Source organism: Epinephelus lanceolatus, chromosome 11 (assembly GCF_041903045.1).
Source record: "Epinephelus lanceolatus isolate andai-2023 chromosome 11, ASM4190304v1, whole genome shotgun sequence".
Lineage (NCBI taxonomy): Eukaryota > Metazoa > Chordata > Actinopteri > Perciformes > Serranidae > Epinephelus > Epinephelus lanceolatus.
This window is the reverse complement of record NC_135744.1, coordinates 4,828,092-4,852,742: the sequence shown is the minus strand read 5'-3', so window position 1 is coordinate 4,852,742 and position 24,651 is coordinate 4,828,092. Positions and strand designations below refer to the sequence as shown.

The 24,651-nt window shown below is 39.4% G+C and overlaps 1 protein-coding gene across 1 annotated transcript in view; it reads left to right on the top strand.

The window, feature by feature from the left end:
• Positions 1-23,732, top strand: part of LOC117263301 (junctional adhesion molecule 3B-like) — a 55,949-nt gene extending 32,217 nt beyond the window's left edge. Inside the window, exons 2-9 of the mRNA XM_033636553.2 lie at positions 15,614-15,682; positions 15,777-15,890; positions 15,982-16,134; positions 16,707-16,909; positions 18,980-19,079; positions 20,106-20,235; positions 20,346-20,400; positions 21,967-23,732. Coding sequence (XP_033492444.1) covers positions 15,614-15,682; positions 15,777-15,890; positions 15,982-16,134; positions 16,707-16,909; positions 18,980-19,079; positions 20,106-20,235; positions 20,346-20,400; positions 21,967-22,002 — 860 coding nt within the window. The 3' untranslated portion in view covers positions 22,003-23,732. The remainder of the gene's footprint in view (positions 1-15,613; positions 15,683-15,776; positions 15,891-15,981; positions 16,135-16,706; positions 16,910-18,979; positions 19,080-20,105; positions 20,236-20,345; positions 20,401-21,966) is intronic.
• The last annotated feature ends 919 nt before the right edge of the window (positions 23,733-24,651 follow it).

The window sequence follows — 24,651 nt, the reverse complement described above, 5'->3', positions numbered from 1 at the left end:
TCAGGTCTTTACTTAACTCCTGTGTTTTTTTTAAAGCTGACTATATGCAGACCACTTAGCATTCAGATAACAAATCAAAAATGTTCCTCGGGTTTGGTTCGGGTTCGGCCCACTTGACATGCTGCTGTGTTGTGCTATGGCCTATTCAAGTGCTGGAATTTGTTATTTACGTGACAATGCCTGAACGCAACACAGGCTCTGTTCCATTGAGTGTGTGTACAGTGCTGCACTGCGGGTTTGGGCTGAGCTCCAATTGTCTCGGACTCAGGTCGGGTTTGGTCAGGAAAATGCGGCCTGAGCCGCGTTCTAGTGTGCTCACCTGTGTCTGTGTCTGTCTGTGTGTGTGTGTGTGTGCACATCAGGGCCGAACTCCGCTGTGTATGATACAGAGAGCAGAGCAGAATTGTAACCGTGCGACTATGTAGAGACAGAAATGACATGCCGTTGTGTAAATAAGATAAATAACATAAGGCTATTTCATTTGTTTAATAAAAGGACAAGTTATAGACCTGTTCTATAGGAAAGGTAACCTTAAATGACTTCTGTTGTGATCTGGCGCTATATAGAAAATATAATTAGATAAAATTAACTTGACTTTCAAGAATAATAGTAGAAGGAATAATAGTAGGGTAAACACTGGAAAAATAATCTGACCTTATATAACAAGTTTGATTTGGTCTCACTTCCTCTTTATTTTAGCTCTTCGTTAACTTTCCTCACCTCTGTTTCTCTTCTTTTGCACTGAGCTGAACTGTCAATCAGAATGAATCCATTCACTGATGGGCTCTTCAGTCGATGATGCTGATGCTGATGCTGATGCTGAATGAGCCCAAAAAGGGCAGACGGAGGTAGATGAGGGCCAATGGTGCGGGACACACAACACCGACTAGGGCGACAGATGCTAACTGATGGCCAAACATTGACCTGTGGCTGACTGTCAGCTTGGTGTGTCAGGGCCTTAACATATCAGCGTTAATAAAGTGACATAATATATGATCTGACTTCAAGCTGCCAAGCTGCAGATCACGGTTTGAGACCAACAAACAACAAAACCAGTTGTGATTTAGCAACCCGTCGCTGTTTTTCCAGTGGCTATTTAGGCACCAAATGTGGGTGATTTATAGCAACCTGTCGCTATGTTTCCAGTGGGGACAGTACTGTGAAAAGCAGTTGTTTTTTTTACCAAGATATTGCTGCATTTCTGCCAACATAGAGGCATGAAGTGTTTGTTTTTACAGAGACAATTCTTCATTTCATGCCAGGATAGTGCCATGAAAAGATTTATTCTTTACCAAGTCATTGCTGGGTTTCCTGCTTGGATAGCGGTAAGAAAAGCAGTTGTTATTACCTAGACTTTGCCAAGTTTCCTGCCAGGGTAGTGGCATGAAAAGCATTAGATTTTTACTGACATTGCTGATTTTCCAGCAGGTACTGTACCCCCAAAACCAAGTATTTGAAGCCCAAACATGATCTTTTCCTAACCATAACCAAGTGTTTTTTGTGCCCACACCTCATCACACATTAACCACAGCATTTTGAAAAGTAAAGTTTCAACAAATGAGTTACATGATAACGTGCAAATGTAGGGATAGTGGCATGAAAAGCAGTTTTTTTACTGAAACACTGCTGCTTTTCTAGCAGTAGGAATTGTGCTCTCAAAACCAGGTATTTTAGGCCAAAACGTGATCTTTTCCTAACCATAACCAAATGGTTTTTGTGCCTAAATCTAACCACGCATTAACCACAGCATTAGCCCCTTTTACACTGTCAGATTTTCAGCGAATGTTGGGACATTTTGCCGGCAAGCTGTGAGCGTTTAGACACACAGAGTCAGACTGGCGAGTTGATCCGAGGTGCCCAATTTTCCGCCTCGTAGGGTAGACATATTGGCGAGACCTTTTTGGTTTAAAAGAACGAGGTGCCCTTTCACCACAGGAGGGGCTGTTGATGACTTGTGGGAGGAGCTGTTGATGATGCCGCACGTGCGACCCACTGGTGGTGGATAAACAGGAAACAGCTGATAGCAGGAATGAGCAGCAAGTGGCAAGAGGTAAACACAAACCTGAAAGACACTGTAAAGATGAGCAACCTCTCGCGCGCCCTCCTTGTCCTCGCAAGTGAAGAGGCCATTAACAGTCAAATGACGGGAACGGTGAAGGACGGGCCAACATATGAAAGAATCGCCGAAGTGGAGTATGTCACTGTTTACATCACACGCTGAGCTACACATTTTGTTACTTGCTCACGCCCCCCATTGCCCCGAAAAAGGCACATTCTATATGAACAAAAGTAGGCAGGCGGCATTTTGCTGCACTCCCCGATTTTGTTTTTATACTGCCAATGCTGAAAGAAGACTGATTGGGATTTTCTGCAAATTTGCACGACTTCTATTTAAAAAGGGCTATTGTTTCAATGTTTCAGTGTATTCGGTACATAATATCATGCAAATGAAACATATGCAGTTTGCCGAAATGTACAATAACAACATTTTTTCAAGTGTAAAAGCAATAATTTATATATATATATATATATTTATTTATTTATTTTAATAGCTAGTGTGCTAATATTCTATAAAATAATCAATGTTTTTACATAGTTATTTATATTTACCAGTCAAAGTAAAAGACAGAAATGGGAAGACAAGGAAGCTGTGAACTCTCTTTTTTCTCACCTTTACCAAGGAAAATATATAAAATACTGATATTTTCCTTGGCCTTTACAGGAAACCTGTCAAACTATGACCCAAATACCGACACGCTGAACATTCCAACCCATGAATATAGTTGATCACTTCACCCCTGTTCAACATGTGATACATTTAAATGTCGGTTTTATATAGCTGCATATTTTACATACACTTGACAAGCTGCTCTGGGTCCATCCATTTATGCGCTCAAACGTGGTGACATTTGCTTAGCAGCTGAAGGAGCATCTGATGCATCTATATGGTAGAAATTGCCTTATCTTTCCTTTAACCACTCTACATGTGCGTTTCCCTTGACGTAATCCTTTTGACACAATTTTGGACATTTTCACACAGATTGGCAGTTCTCTCAGAGGCTCTTTAAGTCATGTAAGACATAAAGTGAATGTCAACTTCTTAAGTGACAACACCAGAAAAAGGAAAAATGCCTTATGCTTAGATCATTTTGTAGTTCAGCTCAAGCTCAGGAATACACAAGCCTGTTGTTGAAGTCTTCAGTATGTACTGAAAAAAGAGCAAAATGGGTTTTCTTTAACCAATAGAGAATGATTTCCCCAGTTGATCAAACAAAGAGTTTACTCAGCCTGAAATCTCACCATGTTTTATTTTATCTCATGAATAGTTTGTCTGTGGTAATCTGAAATGTCTGTGTTGCGACAGAGCTTTCACAACATACAGACACTGGAAAGTTAAACGTAGGTGTGAGTGGGGAGAAGAAAGTTGAAAATACACTTCTGGATGGAAGAGACCGACACTGGTGGATGACCACAGCTGTGACAATACAACCTGGGGTCGTTCTCCCTGTCAGCTCAGCCCTAAAACCTCTCCCTTATTGTCATTGTGTCACAAGCTTACTATTTTCATGGAGGAAGACCTCTGGGGTCTGTTTAGTCACTTTCTCCCACAGCTACCAAAACAGGTGGGATCCTGTCTGGCATTGGTCACTGTTGAGGGGGGGAGGGAAACGACAAGTAAGACAGAAAAAGAATGTAGTTACTATGGAAATAACACCAATATTGCTATGGGAACTGGAGCACCAGAGCATGCTTTGTCTAGGATCTAGCTGTAATCGTCTCTCAGAAAGAAGCTTATGGTAATATGTGATGCTCTTATGAATTAATTTGTCAGGCTTTGTGTCCCAGCTGACATCATAGACTTTTATCAAATGGAAATTCGCATCTCCTCAGGGTAAAGCATGCAAGACGTGAGAGGGCTTCAGCAATACTCTGTTTCCTTGCTTCCAGTCAGCACCCCAGTGCCACAGTGCACAGTTTAAATATCTATAATTAAAGGGGCATTTCACTAATGATACACAAAATTATATTATTTTGTTTATAACTTTGCATAACATCATATTCCTCTTAAAGATTTTAGATAGGGACTTGATTGGTGTACATTTGTTCACTGAATAATAATTCACTGAATAATAATTTTAAAATAACAATTATCAGTGACTCAACTGTATTTTTTTCACTCTTAATTCAGTTGTCCTTAGGATTAGATCATCATCAATTCTCTTAATCTCACAGAACAATTGGCATAGTTTTATGTTTTGTTCATTCCACTTTACCCTTACAACACTTTAAAAATGGATCTTTCTTGGGCTTTGCTACATTGTGCTTGGGGTTCATGCTGAACTTTTGAGCACTGTGACCAGAAACTTAGGGATCATGTGTGCGATGCCAAAATCTCAAACATAGCTTGTGGGAGAACATAAACATTTACACCTCTTAAAAGATGTTTCGTGTGCCCTCGGTATAGAAAAGGGACACATAAGTGAAACCCCACAGGAGACGTGGCAACTTCTTAACACATCATGAATTGTGAAGGACAGATCTTTACCCATCTATCTGGAGTTCCTGAAGGACCAAGACCTTTAGTCATTCTGAGGGACTTTAATCAGTCATCTAGTAATATAAAATAATTAAATGAGTGTGTCAGTTCCTAGTGGCACACTCCTTCTTAATTTTAGGATGGAGACATTTTGCGGAATTATTCGATTCCTAAACTTTTCAGGTCAGTTTTACTGCCTCTGTAAAGAAGTATTCCACTGCTGGAAAGATGGTCTTTTTACAAAACTATACTGTCTATGTAGGAGAAAGATAGAAATAGGATACTTTTAAAATTGGTACTACATGACCAGAGCAAGAAGAGGAAAAGGGCTGTGGCATTCACTTTTGTTCAAGAGGTAGAAAACCTACAACAACAAGAATGCACTGCTCTGCACCAGACCAAAAAACACTCCTGCTGGTGGGTGACATAATGGCAGCTTGTCCGTTTTGATACAGGAAACAATATGGTGGCTAACTGGTAACAAACAATCTTGAATTACAGTTGAAAATTAAGTTAAAATGTGTTTCTGAAAACATTTGAGGCAAAAAAATAGGCAATGCAATGTCAAATCTTGGTTCATATTTGATCAGCAATGCTTAGCTTTACTCTCAGATCTCAGTTGTTTCAGCCTGTTTTATACAATACAGGAAACAAATTTGTGAGCCCTAGGATAGTGAAGGAATGGCTCACCTTGCCCCACCTTACTTTGCTTCTGATTGGCTTACCCTGACATTCTTACACAAACCCTAACCAATCTCACTCCTCTTGCCTAAACCTAACCAACCCAACCAACAAAGGCAATAAGCACTAGCCAATCATTTGTTTGCTATCCTAGGATTCGAAAATGGTATGGCACCCACTTCCTCTTCAGAAAATCTTGTATTAAGCCAAACAGTGCACAAAAATATGTTATAAAGACATTTTAGGAGAGAAAAAGTCAATTAAGTAATATAGTCTTATATTATTATGTATTGATCAGCACTGCCTAGATTTAAACATTTGATCTCAGTTTGGTCTGTGCTTTAGAGAGGACAGGGTGGGTCTCTCTCTTGATCTACTTCTATACTCTTTGTATCCATGGTGGTGGTCATACAAAAAGTGGAAGTACAATCTGTAGTTCAAGTAACAGTCCTTGAGCCAGTGTAAAAAAAATCTGCTGGATGACACAAATTAAAAAAAAACAACAATAAATATTTATGATAATTAATTAATCATAAGGCAAAAATGCCAAACATGCTGTGGTTTCAGCTTCTCAGATGTGAGACTTTGCTGCTTAACCCTCTTATATGTGATTATAAGTTAAACATCTTTGGATTTTGGTCAGACAAAACAACTTAGACATAATTTTAACATCATTTTGGGCTACAGCAGATTAATGAATATTGACAATAGCTGCAGGCCTGTATTGAACTGAAGAAGCACCTTGTGTAATGAAGTTTAATTGTGTTTAGAGTAACAGTGGTAGCCAGAGCTGCTTTATATATTGATATTATATTGATACTGTGATATGAGACCAGACATCGTCTATATTTTGGATATCGTACTATCTTAAGTGTTGTGGTTTCCTGGTTTTAAAGGCTGCACCACAGTAAAGTGATGTCTTTTTCTGAACTTATAAGACTGCTCTAGCTGTTCTAGCGTCTGCCTTTACCCACGTAGTCATTATATCCACATTACTGATGATTGTTCTTACTCAGTAAATATTTTGTGAAAGTATCAATACTCAACCCTCAGTCCATATTCCCCAGCCCTATTTAACCAATTTTCTTAAGTTGTGTTGACATTACCGTTGACATTTAAGGTACTGTTTAAAATGTCCATAAATAGATACATGAAAAATCCAGTGGATTGCTCCTAAAAGTCAATTATTTTTTCAACAATTTCAGATTGATAAGGTGTAAATATTTTTCATTTGATTACTCTAAGTTTCATAACTTACTACAATACAGATTTGAATTGCTTGCTTTTGTTTTATTGTTGACTTTGGTTAGCTTTTAATGTGCTGTTGAGCACGTTTCTTGCTTTTTCTTCTTTTTTTTTCTTTTTTTCTGGTGTAGTCAAGTTCCTTTATTCAGATTTTGTGAAAAGAACAAGCAGTGTAAGTTTATGTTTTAATGAATTATGTGCGCTCAGTTGAGTCTCCCTCATCATTTACAACTTCTTTTTCCCACCACGCTCCTCACAGCTATATAGTTGTTTGCTTCCTTGGTTTGCTTGTTTACCTATGTTTAGATTGGAAACATGGTGCTGAATACGTATCAGGGGTATTGAGGACATGTTATTCATGTAACATTAGCTACACGCAGTGAATATATAGCATGTATGTTCCCATATCAAAGCACCTGGCTCTACACGTGTATAAATGCACATGCTCATTCTGCTAAGGGTGAGATTTCCCTAAAGGGACTGTTGACCCCTAGATCAAAAATACGTATTGTTCCTCTTACCTGTACTGCTGTTTATCAGTCTAGATAGTTTTGGTGTGAGTTGCTGAGTGTTGGAGATATCAGCCATAGAGATGTCTTCTCTCTCTCCAGTGCAATGGAACTAGATGTCACTTGGCTTGTGGTGCTCAAAGCACCAAAAATACATTTAAAAAACTCAGCAGCAATGTCTGTTCCCAGAGGTCATAACATGGTTACTCAAGATAATCCACAGACCTTGTTGTGAGCAGTGTTGAGCAGTAATGCATGACTTAACACATTACAGTACTATTCCTTTTTCCAGGAACGTGTAGTGTAAGAAATTACTAATACAACTTCAGTAATAATATAATTACCCCAAAAACAAATAACAATTACAACCTTATTTTTGTTGTCAACCCCCTACTGATTTAAAATCGAACAATTAATCACATCCCCAGATTCATTTTATGTAATCATCCCACTGCGCATGCATGTCACAAAGCAGCAAGCTTGGATATCGGAAACACTTAGCATACATTCAGCGGCTGGAAATAGTCACAATAATTTGACTTTGTCAAGAGTACAAATGACAAGAATATAAGGTAGTGGTACTAACCCTGCTGTAACCCCCCTTGACATCAAAATGACGTCAGAAAGACATTGGACTCTTACATCGGACAGACATTAAATTTTGGTTGGTATGAAAATCAGGTAAACAATATTTTAAATGTCTAACTATGTTATAATTTAACACTGTATGGATGTGGATATTATGATGTTTCGCAGACAGTGGATTTTGTTCTCCATACCTCACATCTAAATATTTGTATTCTACATCAAGATGACATTGGCATGAGATGTTTGGAAGACATTGGATTTTGGTTACTTAACAACACAACTTAAAACCAACAGAATATCAACATCATCTGTCGTCAGTATTCTACATTAAATTTATTTTTTTATTAGTTATTAGTTATTCTGACATTGAATCTTGGTCACCCAACATCACAACCCAAATTCAACCAAATATCATCATTGGAAACGTTGGTAGCCAGCTGGGAAGACTTTTTTTTTTGTTGCAAAAAAGGTTACCTCAGATCTCCTAAAACACCTACTATGACCGACAGCATAAGAACTTGAAGTTCCAGGAAATACAGTACACCCCACCAAAGCTGAGCCCTCCTCGGCTGCTGTAGCCCGATTAGGTTTAACAACCCAAACTGGATTTTAATTGTGGTCAACTGTGTGACCACTAAAAACTAATTAAGCTTGTGGCTGGTGGATGAAATGTCTCCACGTTGCCGGTCACAGGCAGAAGACCCAACAGTTTCATGTTGAAACTATTTTCTTTCTACCAAACTACATCTGCCAACAATATTATCACTCAGAAGGAAGCGTACATTTACTGCTAGTTCACCTAGCATCACTGAACTAGCTAACATTACAGCTCAGCTGTGAAGAACATCATTAATGTTTACTTCTCGCACTGTCATGAACCTTTCATCCATGAGTAGGTCAACGTATCCTCATAAAATGGTTCATATGATAGCCTACAAAAATGCAGTCACAACAGTTCATATGATATATTACAAATTAGCACCCCATTACTGACATTATTTCCTTAACGTGTAGTAACATAAAGTTCCGAAAGTTAAGTTTAAGCAAATAAAGTTACTGTGGTTTAAGAAAAGAAACATGGCGAGTACGTACCTTAAAATTACTCAGAGTTTACACAGAGCTCACATGGTTCTGAACACGCATCTCCAGGGGAAAGACTCAGAGGAAAGTCCATGTTTTTGTGATCTACCACTCCAACCTGCCACCTTACAAGATCACTCGGGACTGCTTTCTTGTTTACTCCCATCAGCTCATTGGTCACATCATTACAGCCTTTCAAAATAATTGGGATATGTACGAATTTAAGTACATTTTTTATGTAGGAGTTTATGAGAACAGCCTAAGTAGATGCACGCTTCCTTCTGTGTAGTGATACCATTAGTGGGTGTAGTTTGGTATGAAAATAGTCCCACCACTCACAACAAGGTCTGTGGATTATCTTGAGTAAGTGGGTCATGATTTCTACAAAGAGGCATTGCTGATTAGTGTTTTAAATATATATGTCTTGGCACTTTGGGCACCAAAAGCAGAGTGCCATCTTGTTCCATTATATTGGAGAGAAGGCAGACATCTCTACGGACGGTATCTCCTACAATCGACAAACTATCTAGATTGATAAATAGCACCACAGTTAAGAGTAAAAATGTTTATTTTTGATTTGGGGGTAAACTGTCCATTTAATGTAGCACAGAAAATGTGTGACATGTACAATATATTCTCACCTGTCATTTTTATAAACTGGTAAAAATCATTTGGAGGTCACAGCCTTGGAGATGGCAGTGGTTGATGTGACTGGCCAGGTGTTTTATTGAGATGAGTAGTCATTTCTGTTGGACAGGGAATAAATGAATTGCTCAACCTGCTCTTATTGAACTGACAGAATTCAGGGAATCAATTGAATCCCGCATTCAGAATGAATGGAATAATGAAAAAAAAGAATATTAATAGCACTATGGTAGTTCATGTGAACAGTGCACTGATTCTCTTAAAAAACAGACTTGGCTGAGAGGCTCTGTGCAACTCAAACAGCACTGAAATACAAATACGAGTTTCAGAACAGCAACTGGTTGATAGTAAGTGAAACTGGGTGTGTATACTTTGATGTCTGAACTTCCAAAGGGGCGTGAGAATATTCTCACAGGCATGAGGCAGAGATGTTCCACAGGGAATATCACTAGGTTGCTTAATTGAACTTTTCTATTTATGGTAGCGGCTTCACCTCTCTGGATTCAGCGAAGAGCGGTACAGGAAACAAGTGTGCTTTCCCAGGAGGAATAACAGAAAAAAGGAGGGATTCATTACACAGTGCACGCATCAGGAAATACCCAGCTTCTCTGTGCCTATTGTATTATTCAGTGATGTAAAACCTGTGGGCTTTATGAGGGCATGACACTAAGATTACAGAGAGAACCCTGCGTCCATCATGAGGACGGCAAGGAAGATTAAAAAAAAAAACAACAAAAAAAAAAACTTTGGTGCAGATTTTCAGATTGCCACATCTCACACAGCTGTGTCCAACCATGAAGGGAAAAACAGAGAATGTAGAAATGAAATTCATGGCATATCTAGGCCACCGAGCACCTGCATCATTTAAAAGCTAATAATCTACATTACACACATCTTACACACAAACCCAGTCATGTATTGCTCAGCTCTAGTGCGTCACAATAAGAGTTTTCACAATGACCAAATAAAAAATATGTAGTTATCATGTGTTCCTTTGGTACAAGCGATGAGGGCAAGACCTTAGAGGCTATTCAAGGAGACACAGACAGGATGAGTATAACATGATCAGGGAAGGATGTGTCAGACAGACTGGAGGAGAGATGGGAAACACCGCTCTCATAACACATACTCAGCACTTCCTGAGCTTTCATCAGGCTCGGATACTTTACTGGACAGTCCAGCTGTTTCTCGCTGTTATCCAGTTAGAAAAAGATGCAACCTTTGCTGAAAGGCTATCCAGAAGGAGGCAGTTGTTTAACTGATTGCTCAAATATTTAGGAGGGTAGTCAAATTGTCACTATCACTGCTATCAGCATCATTAAATAACAATTTGTTTGGAGGATTTACACATTGCAAGACTTCTTATGATACAATGTTACTTCATCTGTTTATCCCACTTTACTTTCTGCCAGTTAATGATTAGGAAGTCAGCGCTTGTGCCTAGGAGACTCGGCAAATCACTAGGGCTGCAACTAAAAATTAACTTCATCAATCTGTAATCACTAATAAGTTAAGTGACTTTTTCCCCACTCTAGAAATTAATTAATGCTGCATGTTACTTATAAACTACTGTATATGTGGATGTTGTAATAGTTAGAGTCCTTAAAGGGACAGCTCGTCCCAAATCAAAAATACATATTTCCCTCTTACCTGTAGCGCTTTTTATTAATGTAGAGAGTTCTGGTGTGATTTCTTGAGTGTTGAGAATATCGGCTGCAGAGATGTCTGCCTTCTCTCTTATATAATGGAACTAGATGTCACTCGGCCTGTTGTGCTCAAAGCGACAGTCTTTTTAAAAACTCAACAGATATGTCTCTTTCCATCAATCATGACCTGGTTGATTACTCAAGATAATCCACAGACCTTGATGTATGCAATTGCATGTAGGAACTCTTTTCTTTCTACTGTACGACATTCTCCAAACCCTATCACCGTGCATCTACTGCTAGCTCACCTAGCACTTCTGAGCTAGCTAACATTTCAGCTCAGCACAAGCCTCTTGTTCATGAGTAGATGCACTTTTCCTTCTGTGCAGTGACACAGTTGGCAGTTATAAAAGAATAAAGTTTTTGCATGAAACTGCTCACAACAAGGTCTGTGGATTATCTCCAGTAACCAGGTCATGAAAATTGCTGTTGAGTTTTAAATGTATTCTTTGGGTGCTTTGAGCACCACAAGCTGAGTGTCATCTAGTTCCATTAAACTGGAGAATAAGAGAGTATATGAAATGGAAAAGAGGAGTAAGGCGTATAAATATAGACAGTGGAGGCAGAGCGGTTGCACTGGGGCCCCTGGGATGGAGGGGCCTGTAGAGACAGCGGGTCCTTGCAAGTGATTCACCACCACTCCAAATTATCTCTATAGGTTTTGAGCAAAATTCTAACCTAATTTTTTTTTTTTTTTTTGGTTGGTTGTTGTTTTTTCAAAAAGTAAAATGTGTTTGCAAATACACTTTAACATAAATCCAACCAATTATTGGCGAAGAAAAAATTGGCCTTTTCATAAAACCTATTTATTTTACAGTACAGAACATTAATGATAGGCTAACTGTTACCCATGAATCATTGTGCAATCATGGGAGCTTGCTAGGGCTAAATTACTGTGGGGCACCTTTTTGGCCAATTAGCTGTATAAGTACCAGTTTGTCAAGTGTACAGACATTCTTGTGAGCCACAGTGGATCATTTTGTCACTTTTTGAGCAATAGACTGACACACCATCCACCTCAGAAACCACAGGTAAAATTTCAGAGGTTGAGGCTAATGCACCTAACCGTGCTACAGCTGCTGCTGACTTAGCAGCTAGAGGTTAGACCAAATGAGAGAGGATCTGAAAATATTCAGGGAATTATCAGTGGTCCAACTCAGTTTTATACAATATATGTAGCAGTGGGTCCCTGCTCCTGCTCAACAAAAGGGGTGAAAAACACTGAAGACCCTTGATCTAGATTTATATATAGCACTACACATTAGAAGAAAAATTTGTATATTTGATTTGGGGTGAACTGTCCCTTCAAAGTGTTGCTTTTTCGCTGCACCCTCCTTTAAATCAAAGATAACACAAAGACGGTGACATTTTAATCAGTGAAAAAAAAACAATAATCAGTTCTTAAAAAAATATCTTTTCAAAGTACTCACCTATGAGACAGTGCCACTTTGAAGGAGTTGGAAAACAGATGTGCCCTGTTCTGTATCATTGGAGCAGAGGGTTAGTGATGAAGTGATTTATAATTGTTACATTGCTCTGCATCATATACATTCTGAATTATGACACATGCATTTAATGCTCCTTTCCAAACAAAGAGGTCTCTTTATTCTGTAATACACAAGAATAATTGTAGTGATTTTTCTTTGTCAGTCAGAAGTGGTTAGTTCTTCCATTTTATGAGTTTTGGTTATAATGTAGAGGAAACTCAGTGCCAGTCTTTTTGAGTGGGGGTTTTATGTGTTTTCCTGGACAGCTGTTTTGATGGCAGACCTGTCAAGCTTTTTATGTCTGCATCAAGCTCACTTAGGCACCTAATCTGCACTAATACTCTGCGAATTAAGGAGGAGCACAGGGACAGGGGGTAAACTCCATTAGCTCTGTCAGAACTTCTGAGTGATGCATTTAATGGAAAGTCATTGTACTAAATTAATCACCTGAAATAATTTATTGTCAACTTTGGATTCTATTTCAGCACAGCGTATTCTGATATTTTGGACTTTTGGCATACTTGGCCTAGATAGATTTGGTATTAAATTACAAAATACATGCTGTATATTTGAAACTTAAACTCAGAAGTAAGCACTGACATGCCTCACATACACAAGCTTTTGTCAGAAGCAGTAAAAAGCATACTTTAACAAGTACCTGGATGAATTAGGGTTAACTGTCAGGGAGTCTTATTGAAGAGCAGAGATCTGCACCATTGTGTTAACATAGATTCGGTCATATTTCTGCTTTTCAGTGTAAAGAACAGATTACTGTTCAGTCACTTTTCATTAGAGGAAGTTTGTATAAGAATGTAGCAACAGTGCAAGCAGCTCTCAGAAACACTGGGAGATGAAAAGCATTTCTGTTTTGCACACAGCTTTAAAGTGCCTGTGACTGCTTCTCTGCATGTAGGGCTGTGGAGAGGAAGCTAAATAGGTGACAGGCTTCAGCTGGATTGCTGGTGTTTTGACTGTCACACTTTTGAAAAAGAGTGCAGATTCTCATCTGTGCTCCTTTGCAATTCTTTGTTAAAGTTCTCAGTTAGAAAACACTACTTTTTTTTAGGTTGTCAAGAACTTTTTCATTTTGTGCTGTAGAGCTAAACCTATTTCAAACTTTGTTGTCTTTGCCGTTGTAGAGCAGCACAGAATAAAATACATGTTAAGATACAAGGCTAAATCAAATATTTCTTGAAATTAGCGCTAGCAATCACAATTACTAAAGGTTCACTGTTGTCTACAAGTAACTTCAAATTATACTAAAATACTTCCATAGAATGAAGGTCAGTGAGGGTGAGCTACAGAGCAGCACCCCGGAGCTTGTCATGATACAGAATTTGCTCCTGGATCCTGAATGTTTGTGTGGAGGGCTGCTTGAAACCACATTTTCTAATTGAAGACTTGTCTTCATGCTTATTGTCACCAACATAGTCAGTGTCACCAGAAAAAAAATTCATCTCCACTTTCATGTAAAATCAATCATAATAAGCGCATAAATAAGGCCTGTGAAAATGAGTTTACAATGTTAAAACCTACATTATACCCGATACAAGAATATTAATAGTCAGAGCATGAGCTTCAACCTTCAACTTTCCAAGCAGCTTCCTCAGGGTAGATCTTTTATTGTCATACCGAGGTGTGACCTACTTCTGACCTCCGTGCAATGTTATTACTGTCAGCAGTGGCTAAAAACAAGCTGTCGTCTTGTCATGATCTCCAGAAAGACTGTGGGCTAATCAGCTTACCCTGTCTGCTTTAGCAGGTGACCCTAGACACTGCTGTGTATCCAGATGACAGTTGGTGGAGGTCAGGATATCCCCATTTGAGCACTTTTTTTAATGAAAGGCCCATGACCATTTCTACCACTAATGAGTAGCAGACTACACCTACATACTGTATGCACCATTCAGGGTCCCTTTGTGGTCATTCTGCATCCCTTTGTGGTCATTTTTCATCTCTTTGTGATCATTCTTTGTCACTTTGTGCTCATTATGTGTCACCTGGTGGTCATTTTGTGTCCCTTTGTAGTCAATTTGCATCCCTTTCTGGTCATTTTCAGGCTCTTTGTCATCATTTTGTGCCACTTTATGCTCATTTTGTGTCCCTTTGTGGTCATTCTGTGTCACTTTGTCATCACTTTGAATAATTGTCATCATTTTGTGTTTGATTGTCTTTCCAACAAGAAATGTTAAAACTCACCGGAGATGTATCACAACTCGAGTGGCCTGTATGCTGTAAGCCAGATGTAGCTGACAGGAGTTATGATTCATTTTATAATAAATTATTGCTTCTTTTGAAGATTCAGCCAGGGGTTGGCAGCAAGAGAGGTTGCACAAATGGACATTAGGCATCCCATAGATTTTTCAGTGACAGTCCAATCTGCTCGAGTGACCCTGCATCCAAGAGCCAGACCATCATTTTGTTCATGAGCATGTTCTCAGTTAACATTCATGTGGAACTGACTATGTGTGTATTTGTTTGTGGACCATAGGCTGTCAGGATGATTCAGCAGTGCCCCTTCCCAAGGCCTTAGCCCCCCACCGCATACCAACACAGATCTTTCCGGGGTGCTTTTGCACCATTAGTCCCACATGGGCAATAGCATCAGGCTCACAGAGGGAGAGAGAGAGACAGAGACAGAGACAGACAGAGAGAGAGAGAGAGACAGAGAGAGACAGAGAAAGAAAGAGAGGGAGAGGAGGGCTCGGCAGGCGGTTAAACTACTGGCATGGTGAGCTTGCCCTGAAAAGGGCACATGCCTCCCTGCGCAATTATCCACTGTGCATAGAAACAGCACCCCCACCCTCAACACACACACATACACACACAATGGTTTGACCAACACAACTAAAAATGGAAGATGGATGGTAACAGAGCATGACCAGAGAACACCAGGACGTTTAGATCATCACACTGATGTGGGATCGACGTTTATCTTCATTTTGATTGTGTTTGAGAAATGTAAGATGAGTGAACTTACATCCTGAAGGAGAGTGTTAAAATAAACACAGCACATCAGTGGATGTCAGCTGGTATTGTGCATATAGCATAAGATCATCACCATATCATGAAAATTCATGCTCTGGAGAGTCTCATGTTGTCATGTTGCATTGCCTCTTCTCTCATGTCTTGCAGGCTACTACAGCGTGTTTGCAGTGGTCCTGAAAACAAACAACGAATCACCGTGGACTGATGAGTTTGACAGTAAGAGCCACAAAAAAGCATATAGAGTTCATCTTTTTCACATCAGGCCTAACTTAATTTCCTGTCATGTCTCTTTTTTTTCTCTATCTTGAAGAAATCGAGCTATCATGTTTGATTGAGTCCATTTCTACAACCAGTCCCAGAATTGAATGGAAGAAGATTACAAATGATGGACCAAGTTATGTGTACTTTGACAAGAGGATCTCAGGTAACATATAAAATGCACAAACAGTTCTCTTCTGTTACCTACAGTTTTGCACACCTTTAGTGCTGATGTCATACATGTTTTCCTCTGACAGGCGACCTGGAGAACAGAGCGGTGATCAGAGAACCTGCCACATTAGTGATAACCAATGCCACAAGATCAGACACAGCCAAATATCGTTGTGAGGTCACCGCTGCTGACGACCAGAAGTCATTTGATGAGATTGTGATTGACCTTGTTGTAAGAGGTACTCCGACTTACCTGCATAATCAGCTTAAATGCATGTGGTGTCAAAGATATGAGAAAGACGTATGAAAATTTGATCAAGATTCCTCTGGATGCAGAAAAGAAGCTATTATAGTGCCCTTAAAGAGAGACCTTGAGCTTAGTGATTCACACTTTAGATGCTGTAAGATGAAACCGTGTTGTAGGTCGCACCAACCCTTTGGCATACATACGAGGATGTGTTATGACCAGACCTGCCCAGCTGCAAAGGCGTGTTCTGGGCTATAAGAGGAAACCTCTGAAACTGCATCTGCTTTGAATTGCAGTGCTAAAGAAAGCAAGCGCCGCGTGTTTTGGTTGCGTTTTTTGGCACAGGCCAAAAATCATGTCCCATCCTGTCAATGCTTTCAGTCCAGTGAACCATAAGTGGTCAGGGTGACACTGATTTTTTAAAGCATCAAAGTCAATCATAGAGCGAGCAGCATCATGGAAGAATGTGTCAGTTTGTTTATCGCTGTGATGCTGACAGAACATAACTCATGTCAAGTGTAAAGCTCCTCATGAAGACAATGATCGTGTTTTTTCTCACCAAAGTAAAGCCAGTGGTGCCAAAATGCAGTGTCCCAAAATCAGTGCCTTTTGGGAAGTCAGCTGAGCTGAGCTGCGTGGAGGACGAGGGCTTCCCCAAGTCTCAGTACCAGTGGTTCAAGAACAGGGAAGAGATTCCAGATGACCCGAAGACCAGCTTCAAGTTCTTCAACTCCTCATACACACTCAATGCAGAAACAGGAACTCTGGTGAGTATGTGTGTGCATGTGTTTGGACAAGGACACACATGAGCAGCAAGGGTGGGGCAGCAGGAACGGTGGCCTGACGCCCAGGGGTGGGGGCAGATATTTTGGGGAGACAGTTGATGGTGCGAGAGGGCTTGAGCCACGAGGGGAATCTACTGTCCTCGTTTGCACATTCCTCAATTCTCGCTTGCTTTCCAGCACAGCTCGATCTGCTCAGCGGCTTGCCTCCAACACTCTGCTGTCAACCTACGTGCTGGCCTCTAAGATGTGACGCACCAAAGCACACTGGTGTTTGCCTTTTTATGGAACTCTAGTGCAAGTGTTGCAAGCTCAGTACAAACAATTGAAGTTTACAGTCAAAGCTGTAAACCAATTAGGTTTGGAGGATGTTTTTTCAACTGTACTTATCTGGTTTTGACTGTTATTTTTAGACTGTTCACAGAAACACAGTTATCATTCTACTGCCACTCCCATATGAGGAAGTAATGCCCACCAACCAATTTAGAAATCTATATTTTGCACACGATTAGATTATATTATTGGGCCAGGAAAGCTTCATCATTTTTGGAAACTTGGAGAAACCAAGACAATTTCCTGTTAGTCATTTTGTCGACATTTTCATTTTTTTTTTTTTTTGCAAGAGACCACAATCGTCTTTCATTATTCTATAATACATTATTTCTGCTATAATAATATAGTATTATTATTATTTATAGTATTTATAGATTTGCTTTGCTCAAACTTAAAAAAAAATATATAAAAAAGGTTAATTTTCTCATCATGGTGTACACATATAAAATAGGAGGGAGAATAGAAAAGAAAAAGGAAATGTATACTACAAAGACAACACATTTTCTGAACATTTCTGATAAAAAATAATAGTGAGTGCAGTGAGAAGAATGTCATTATAAAGAGCAGCAGACTGCCCACAGTTTTATATTGCTTTTATCACTCCACGCCGGCAATAGCCATGGCCGGAGGCATTGTGTTTTAGGGCTGTCAGGCACATCCATACATCTGTCCCAGTCTTGTGAACGTGATTTATCAAGAACACCTCGAGGGATTTTTTTTCAAATATGGCACAACTGTCCACTTGGACTGATTGGATTTTGGTGGTCAAAGGTCAGGGCCACTGTGATCTTGCGTCTGTCTCATTCTGATCAATGCGATATCTCAACAACACCTTCAGGGAATTTCTTCAAATTTGGCACAAGCATTCACTTGGACATAACAATGAACTGATTAGAATTTAGTAGTCAAAGGTCAAGGGCCAATGTCACTGTGACGTTGCCTGTCTCATTCTCGTGAACACAATATCTCAAGAAGGCCTTGGGGGAATTTCCTCAAATTTGGCACAAATGTCCACTTGGACTCAAGGATCAGAATCAATTAGAATTTGGTGGTCCAAGGTCAAAGGTCACTGTGACCTCACAAAACATTTTTTTGGCCATAACTCAAGAATTCATTCGCTAAATATGACAAAACTTCCCACAAATGTCTAATAGGGTAAAACAATGAAGCAATGACCATAGACTGTAAAATGACATTATATATCCAAAAGGTCAAAGGTCAACTTTACTGTGGCATCATAATAATCAAAAACACTTTTCTGGCCATCACTCAATATTATAACTGAGAAGGGGAAACATTTGATCAGATACTGAATTGTTGACACTAATTTTGGATGTCTGCCATGAAGCTGTGATGCAAACTGTAGGTGCGTCTTGATTGGTGCCCAGAGGCATGCAACCACAAGGCCGTAATTCTATTGAAAAGGCTAAAGTCATGAAGCACCACTAGCTTCTTTGGTATGATGCCTTAAAGACTGACAGCATCATGACAGCGTTTATTTTGATATACCGTGTAAAGTAAAGTTGTAGGTGTACCTGTCCAATTCTGTTTCATTCTGTAGCAACATTTTTTTAGCCATTATACTATAAAGAATACGTAAAAATCGTCATAATACTGATCACAATCCACTTTGTTCGAAAACATTCTACAAACAAACACAGACAGTGTGAGCATTAGGGGTTTGCATTAATCAGATTTATGTTTGTGATTTCTGGCATGCAGAAGTTCATCGCAGTCAGAAAAGAAGATGCAGGCGAGTACTACTGCCGAGCGAAGAACGATGCAGGATACTCTGAGTGTCCACCCCAGAAGATGGAAGTCTGTAAGTTTGCCACACAATATCAGGGATCAGAGACACTTTGAAGCTTTGTCATTTAAAGGAACAGTGTGTAGGATTTAGTGGCATGTAGCGGGGAGGATTACAGATTGCAACCAGCTGAAACTTCTCCCATGTGCCAAGCTTGAACTCTCGGTCAGGATTCATTCAGTGTTCATTGTTCAGAGGGTTTTAACCAGGAGCAGAATTATCGGAACAATGGGTTTAATATGGTCGGAACAATGGGATGTCGGACCAATGGGCAGACCCCGTCTGTTCTGAGCTACTGTAGAAACATTGCAGTGCAACATGGCAATCTCCACGAAAGAGGTCCCGCTCCATATGTAGATATAAACAGCTCATCTTCAGCATGTCCAAAGTCGGGGGCCACTTGTGGCTTGCAGACCAGGCATAGGGCGCCTGCGTTTTGTTTCTCAAACTTTACTTTACATGGCTTACCACGCAACAGTGATAAGTGAAGAAGAATCAATTTGCATTTTTTCGTTCACCTCATAATTGCAGGACTATCAAAGAGTTAGTAGACATGTTATAGATAACTATAACCTGGATGAATGAGAAAATCCACAGGCAACATAGCAACAGATATTTTCTGCTAGGTAGCTGACAAGGCCACAGTAGAGACATCTAAATACAAGAATGAGGGTTGGTGCATTCAGGAGTGGTGGACGGTTGAATACTTTTTCACTGAAAGACGAAACAGTTGCGTTTATCTGTCTATATGATGCAAGATGCAGCTGGCTGCCAGGTATTTTTATATGATCTAAGCTGGCCCACATTTGGAAAAGTTGGGACATGCCTGTTCTAAGGTAACGAAAACACGATGATTCTTTTTTTCAGGTGATTATACATGAAAGTCAACATACTTATAATATCATATTTCATTTCTGCCAGTATATTCCCCTAAATCTTACACACTGGACTTTACTCCACTATGTTATCCTGCTGTTTAAGATTTTTAAGGTTAATCAAATATTAGTGTTTAATTTCTCAATGCTTTCTTGAACTCCACAGATGATATTGACATTGTGGGGATTATACTGGGAGTGCTGGTGGTGGTCGTAGTGCTCTTATGTATAACAGTGGGGATCTGCTGTGCATACAAGCGAGGCTACTTCTCCAGCCAAAAACAGACAGGGAACAAGTAAGACATCATGTTTTGCTATTTACATGATCAACAAATACATTCATTCCTCTCTACCAGCATTACTCCAACATCATCCATCCAACCATGATGTGCCTTGTGTCTTTCAGTTACAAAGTTCCAGCTAAAGGAGATGGAGTGGACTACGTCAGGACGGAGGATGAGGTCTGTAGATGGCAGTTAGATTCAGATGCCTACGGAATTGCAAATGAAGCTGTTAAAAGAGAATATACTGATTCCCCTGTGTTTATGTTCTTTTCATTTTTTTCCTTTAATGTGAAGCATTTTGTAAGGCTGTTTGACATAGGCAGTCTAAACCAAATCATTTATTCTCTCTTTTAATGTTTATTGTAGTAACTTTTCAACTGCCCATGATTTATCAATCTGATGATGTTGATGATGACGATGCATATGCAAGTGTATATGCATCTTTCTATCTTTGTGCCTAGATTTATAGCGTAAATCTTTACAGAGGTTTATGAATATGGCTCATCATCAGGCCCAAACAGAATCTGTGGATTTTGTTTTCAGCAGTGATCCAGAACGAAAATCTGTGGAATGGTTGCTCGTAATGTGATTATTAATTCATGATATCAATTGTTTTTGAGCAAAAATAACCTCACACAATACATTAAAACCTACATCAAGCAGGCTATAAGAACTATTTAGTAGATTTTAGGAGAAACTTTGAATCAGAAATTATATTTAATCCTCAATAATTTAAGAAAAAAATGTAAACATTTGTTTGAAGTCAGTCAACAAAATGTGGGACACCTGGCCATTCAAATGGAAGGTTCAATATGGAGCGGAGAGAACAAAAAATAATATGAACGGTAAATCTTATTTTTGATCTTTCTTCTCACTACACCACCTACTTTGATTTTAATGCCAAGTGAATACAACACACAGTTGTCACACACATGCACACGGAGGTGGAGGACACAGTGACAACATTCTGAGTATTACAAGTAGCATCTATATTCCTAAAATCATCTGTTCTGCGGGCGCAGATTCTGTATGGGCCTGCATATCACCTACTGTGGTGCATATAAAATGACTGCTTTGTAAGCAGCAGTGATAGCAGGGATCCACGGCAGGAACAGGACAGCACCCTCACATTCTCACCGTCACGCTCACACCAGTCCGTAAAGCACATGCCTCATCTCCCTCTCTCACCAGAGTCCCCTGCTGTACAATGGCTCCCTCCTCTCACCTGTTTAGTGGCTAGAAGGATGCTACTTAAGCTGCTGCCATCTTTTAATCCATGTTTACTGATGTTTACATTTGAAAACCTTGACCTGGGGTGCCCACTAGCTCACCTGGCAGAGCAGTCGCCCCATGTACAAAGGCTGTGTCTTTGCTGCAGCGGCTGGGGGGTCGATTCTAACCCATGGCCTTTTGCTGCATGTCATCCCCTCTCTCTCTCCCCCTTTCATGCTATATCTGTCCTATCAAATAAAGGCAAAAAGCCCCCAAAAATATCTTTTAAAAAAAAGAAAGAAAAAAAATTAGACCTGGCTAGCTTACAGAAGTTGCTAATTCCTACTTTGCAGTGCTGTTAACTGTCAGATTTGAGTGTGGGAAAAATTTCTTCCAAAATACAACACCTACATACAGTATATTCATTTAAGTGCAAGAGGAAAGTGGAAAAAGAATATCTATATTACTGTTGAATATCTGCAGTATGATGAATTCTTACATTGCTTCTGTTTGGCTATATGTCACCTACAGGGGGATTTCCGACACAAGTCATCATTTGTGATCTGAAAGGGAGAGGATTATGAGGAGAACTGTGCTGAGTGAAAGATGTGACATGTGGGACGGCCTCCATGCTGTCTGACCACGGAGCTGCCACAGTTCATGCTCGGAGCTCTCAGCATGACTGAAATCCAACCACTCAAGTTTGCCAAAGGTGACAAGATTTCACAGGATAACAACATGTCAGACCATTACACATGTAGGGACTGAGATTCATTTGTCAACTTTTATCACCCACAACTGAATTATTTTGCTAAATTATGGAGTTGTTACTTTCCAGTTATTATTGCATGGTTTTAAACACCAACCGAGTTGAAAAAAATGAAACATTTCTTTGTTCTGACAGGTAGAAAGGGAGGAGTCTCTTCCCTCCAAAGTCACTCTATCATGACACCTTTCTACCTTTGCTTCAAACCTTTTGTCATTTGTATACCATTTCTTTTCTACTGTTGAAATTTGTCAGACTATTTTTGATGGAATATATTTTAAAATGCCTATAGATAAAGGTTTACTTTTTTAAATATTTGTAAAATACTAACATGTGTTGTTTTTTTATTTGGTTGTGGATAAAAAAATATGTAACACTTTAACCACTTTGCATCAAGCTGTAAGCATTTACACCTTGCAATCAGAAGAAAGACAAATGAAAAAAAATGACTTGTATCATCATATCAAGATGTGCTTCTTGATCAGCCGGGTTACATATTTAATTTCTTTGCTGGGAAAGCCAACTTTCTGTTTGTGAGAGACTTCCAGGTTCATGTTTGTAGATAGTCTTAGTATAAGGCTTTGAAGAGTGCCAGTCAAATGCTGTGAAACACTGCACACAATCAGTGCTGCATTTTCTTGATTTTAAGTGTCCTTCTATGCTTGCTGTTGATCTTGTATATATTGAATTCACTGTCGAGGATAGAGTTTTGCTGTCATATGTTCAGTTCAGTATTACACTAATAATGATACAGGGTTTGTAAGTTAACCTTCCAGACCCAAACAAAACTAGAGGATTGTTCACGTGAAAAGTTGTAATACTAGACATGGTACTTTTCACATTTGACTGTGTAAAAGCCTTGATTTGAATTGTGAATAGAAACAAATTGGCTAAGCTGATACAGAGAACAAAGCCTGTTACTGTGAGTTACAGTTCAGGATTTTGTTATTTTAATCATGACTCCTACCTATTTTTTAAGCTACAATTACTAAAGGTATCAGCAACATCAGTGAAAATGTCTCAACAGTACATACACAGGCTCTGACAGTCAGGTAAAGCACATTAAACACAATACACAATTTTTTACATAAACCCTGGGGCTGTATTCACAAAGCTCTCCAGTACAAAGAGTTGCTCCTGTGACGGGAACTGCCCATTGGTCCGACAGCCCATTATTCCGACAACCCATTGGTCCAACAACATCCCATTGTTCTGACCATATTAAACCCATTGTTCCGAAGTCCCATTGTTCCGAAATCATCATGATGCCCTGTGGTTAAGGTCTGGTTAGGTTTAGGCACAAAAACCACTTGGTTAGGGTCAGGAAAAGATCATGGTGTGGGTTAAAATGAAAAAGAAAGTGGCAATCACATATCGGAACAACGGGATGTCGGACTAATGGGATGTCGGACCAATGGGCCGTCGGACCAATGACGTGGACCCCCTGAGACAACATCCTGAAAAAATTCTTAGAATCATGACGTTTATCATTTCCCCTTAAAGTTAAGACTAGATCCTGCCAAAGATAAAAGTTAGTCACAAAAAGGGGCGTCGGTAGTGTAGTGGATAGTGCTGGCGCCCCATGTACACAGGCGACGCCTCGCTGCAGTGGTCGCAGGTTGGACTCTGGCTTGCAACCCTTTGCTGCATGTCAACCCCCACTCACTCTCTCTCACCCCATTTCAATCTGCCCTGTCCATTAAAGGCAAAAAGCCCAAAAAAATAATCTTTAAAAAAAAAAAAAGTTAGTCACAAAAAGTAGGAGAGTATTCTCCAAACATGGATGAGGAAATGTAACGCTACAAATTAGATCATGCAGGGATAATGTTTGTAGTCGATGACATTAGTAATATGCTCACATCTCACCCAACGCTGTAACGATATAACGCCAGAAAAAAAAATTACAACCCTGGCCTGTAAAATAGGGATGTCCCGATCACATTTTTTTTGCATCCGATCTGATACCGAGTCCTTTATTTTGAAACCGAGTCCGATCTGATACTTTGCAAAGCATTAAGAAAGAAAAAAAAGAATGCATCCAAATTGTCCCATAAGGTTTGTTTATTTTTTAAATAGTATCCAAAAAGCTTATTGGTGGTTCAGCAGCACAAAATGTAAACAAATTAAATATCTTCTTCTTGTCTTCAACAAACAAAATAGGCCTATATCTTTTGTAGCAGTTTGACACACGAAACAAATATTTTTCTTTTACTCAGTCAAACCCCACAAAGAAACCATAAAACCTATAAAACAGGTCCCTTAACACCAAAATTAAATTGTTTTTACCTGGTTTCTGTAGAACAAAAGAATTATACTCAATTTTCAAAAATACAAATACAACTGTAATCAGTTTCAAGAAAGTATACACCAAAGAAAAGAGATGCTCTGTTCTGCTCAGTCAGTTCAATCCAGTTCGAACAAAAAACTCCACTCCAGGATTTCCAAATAAC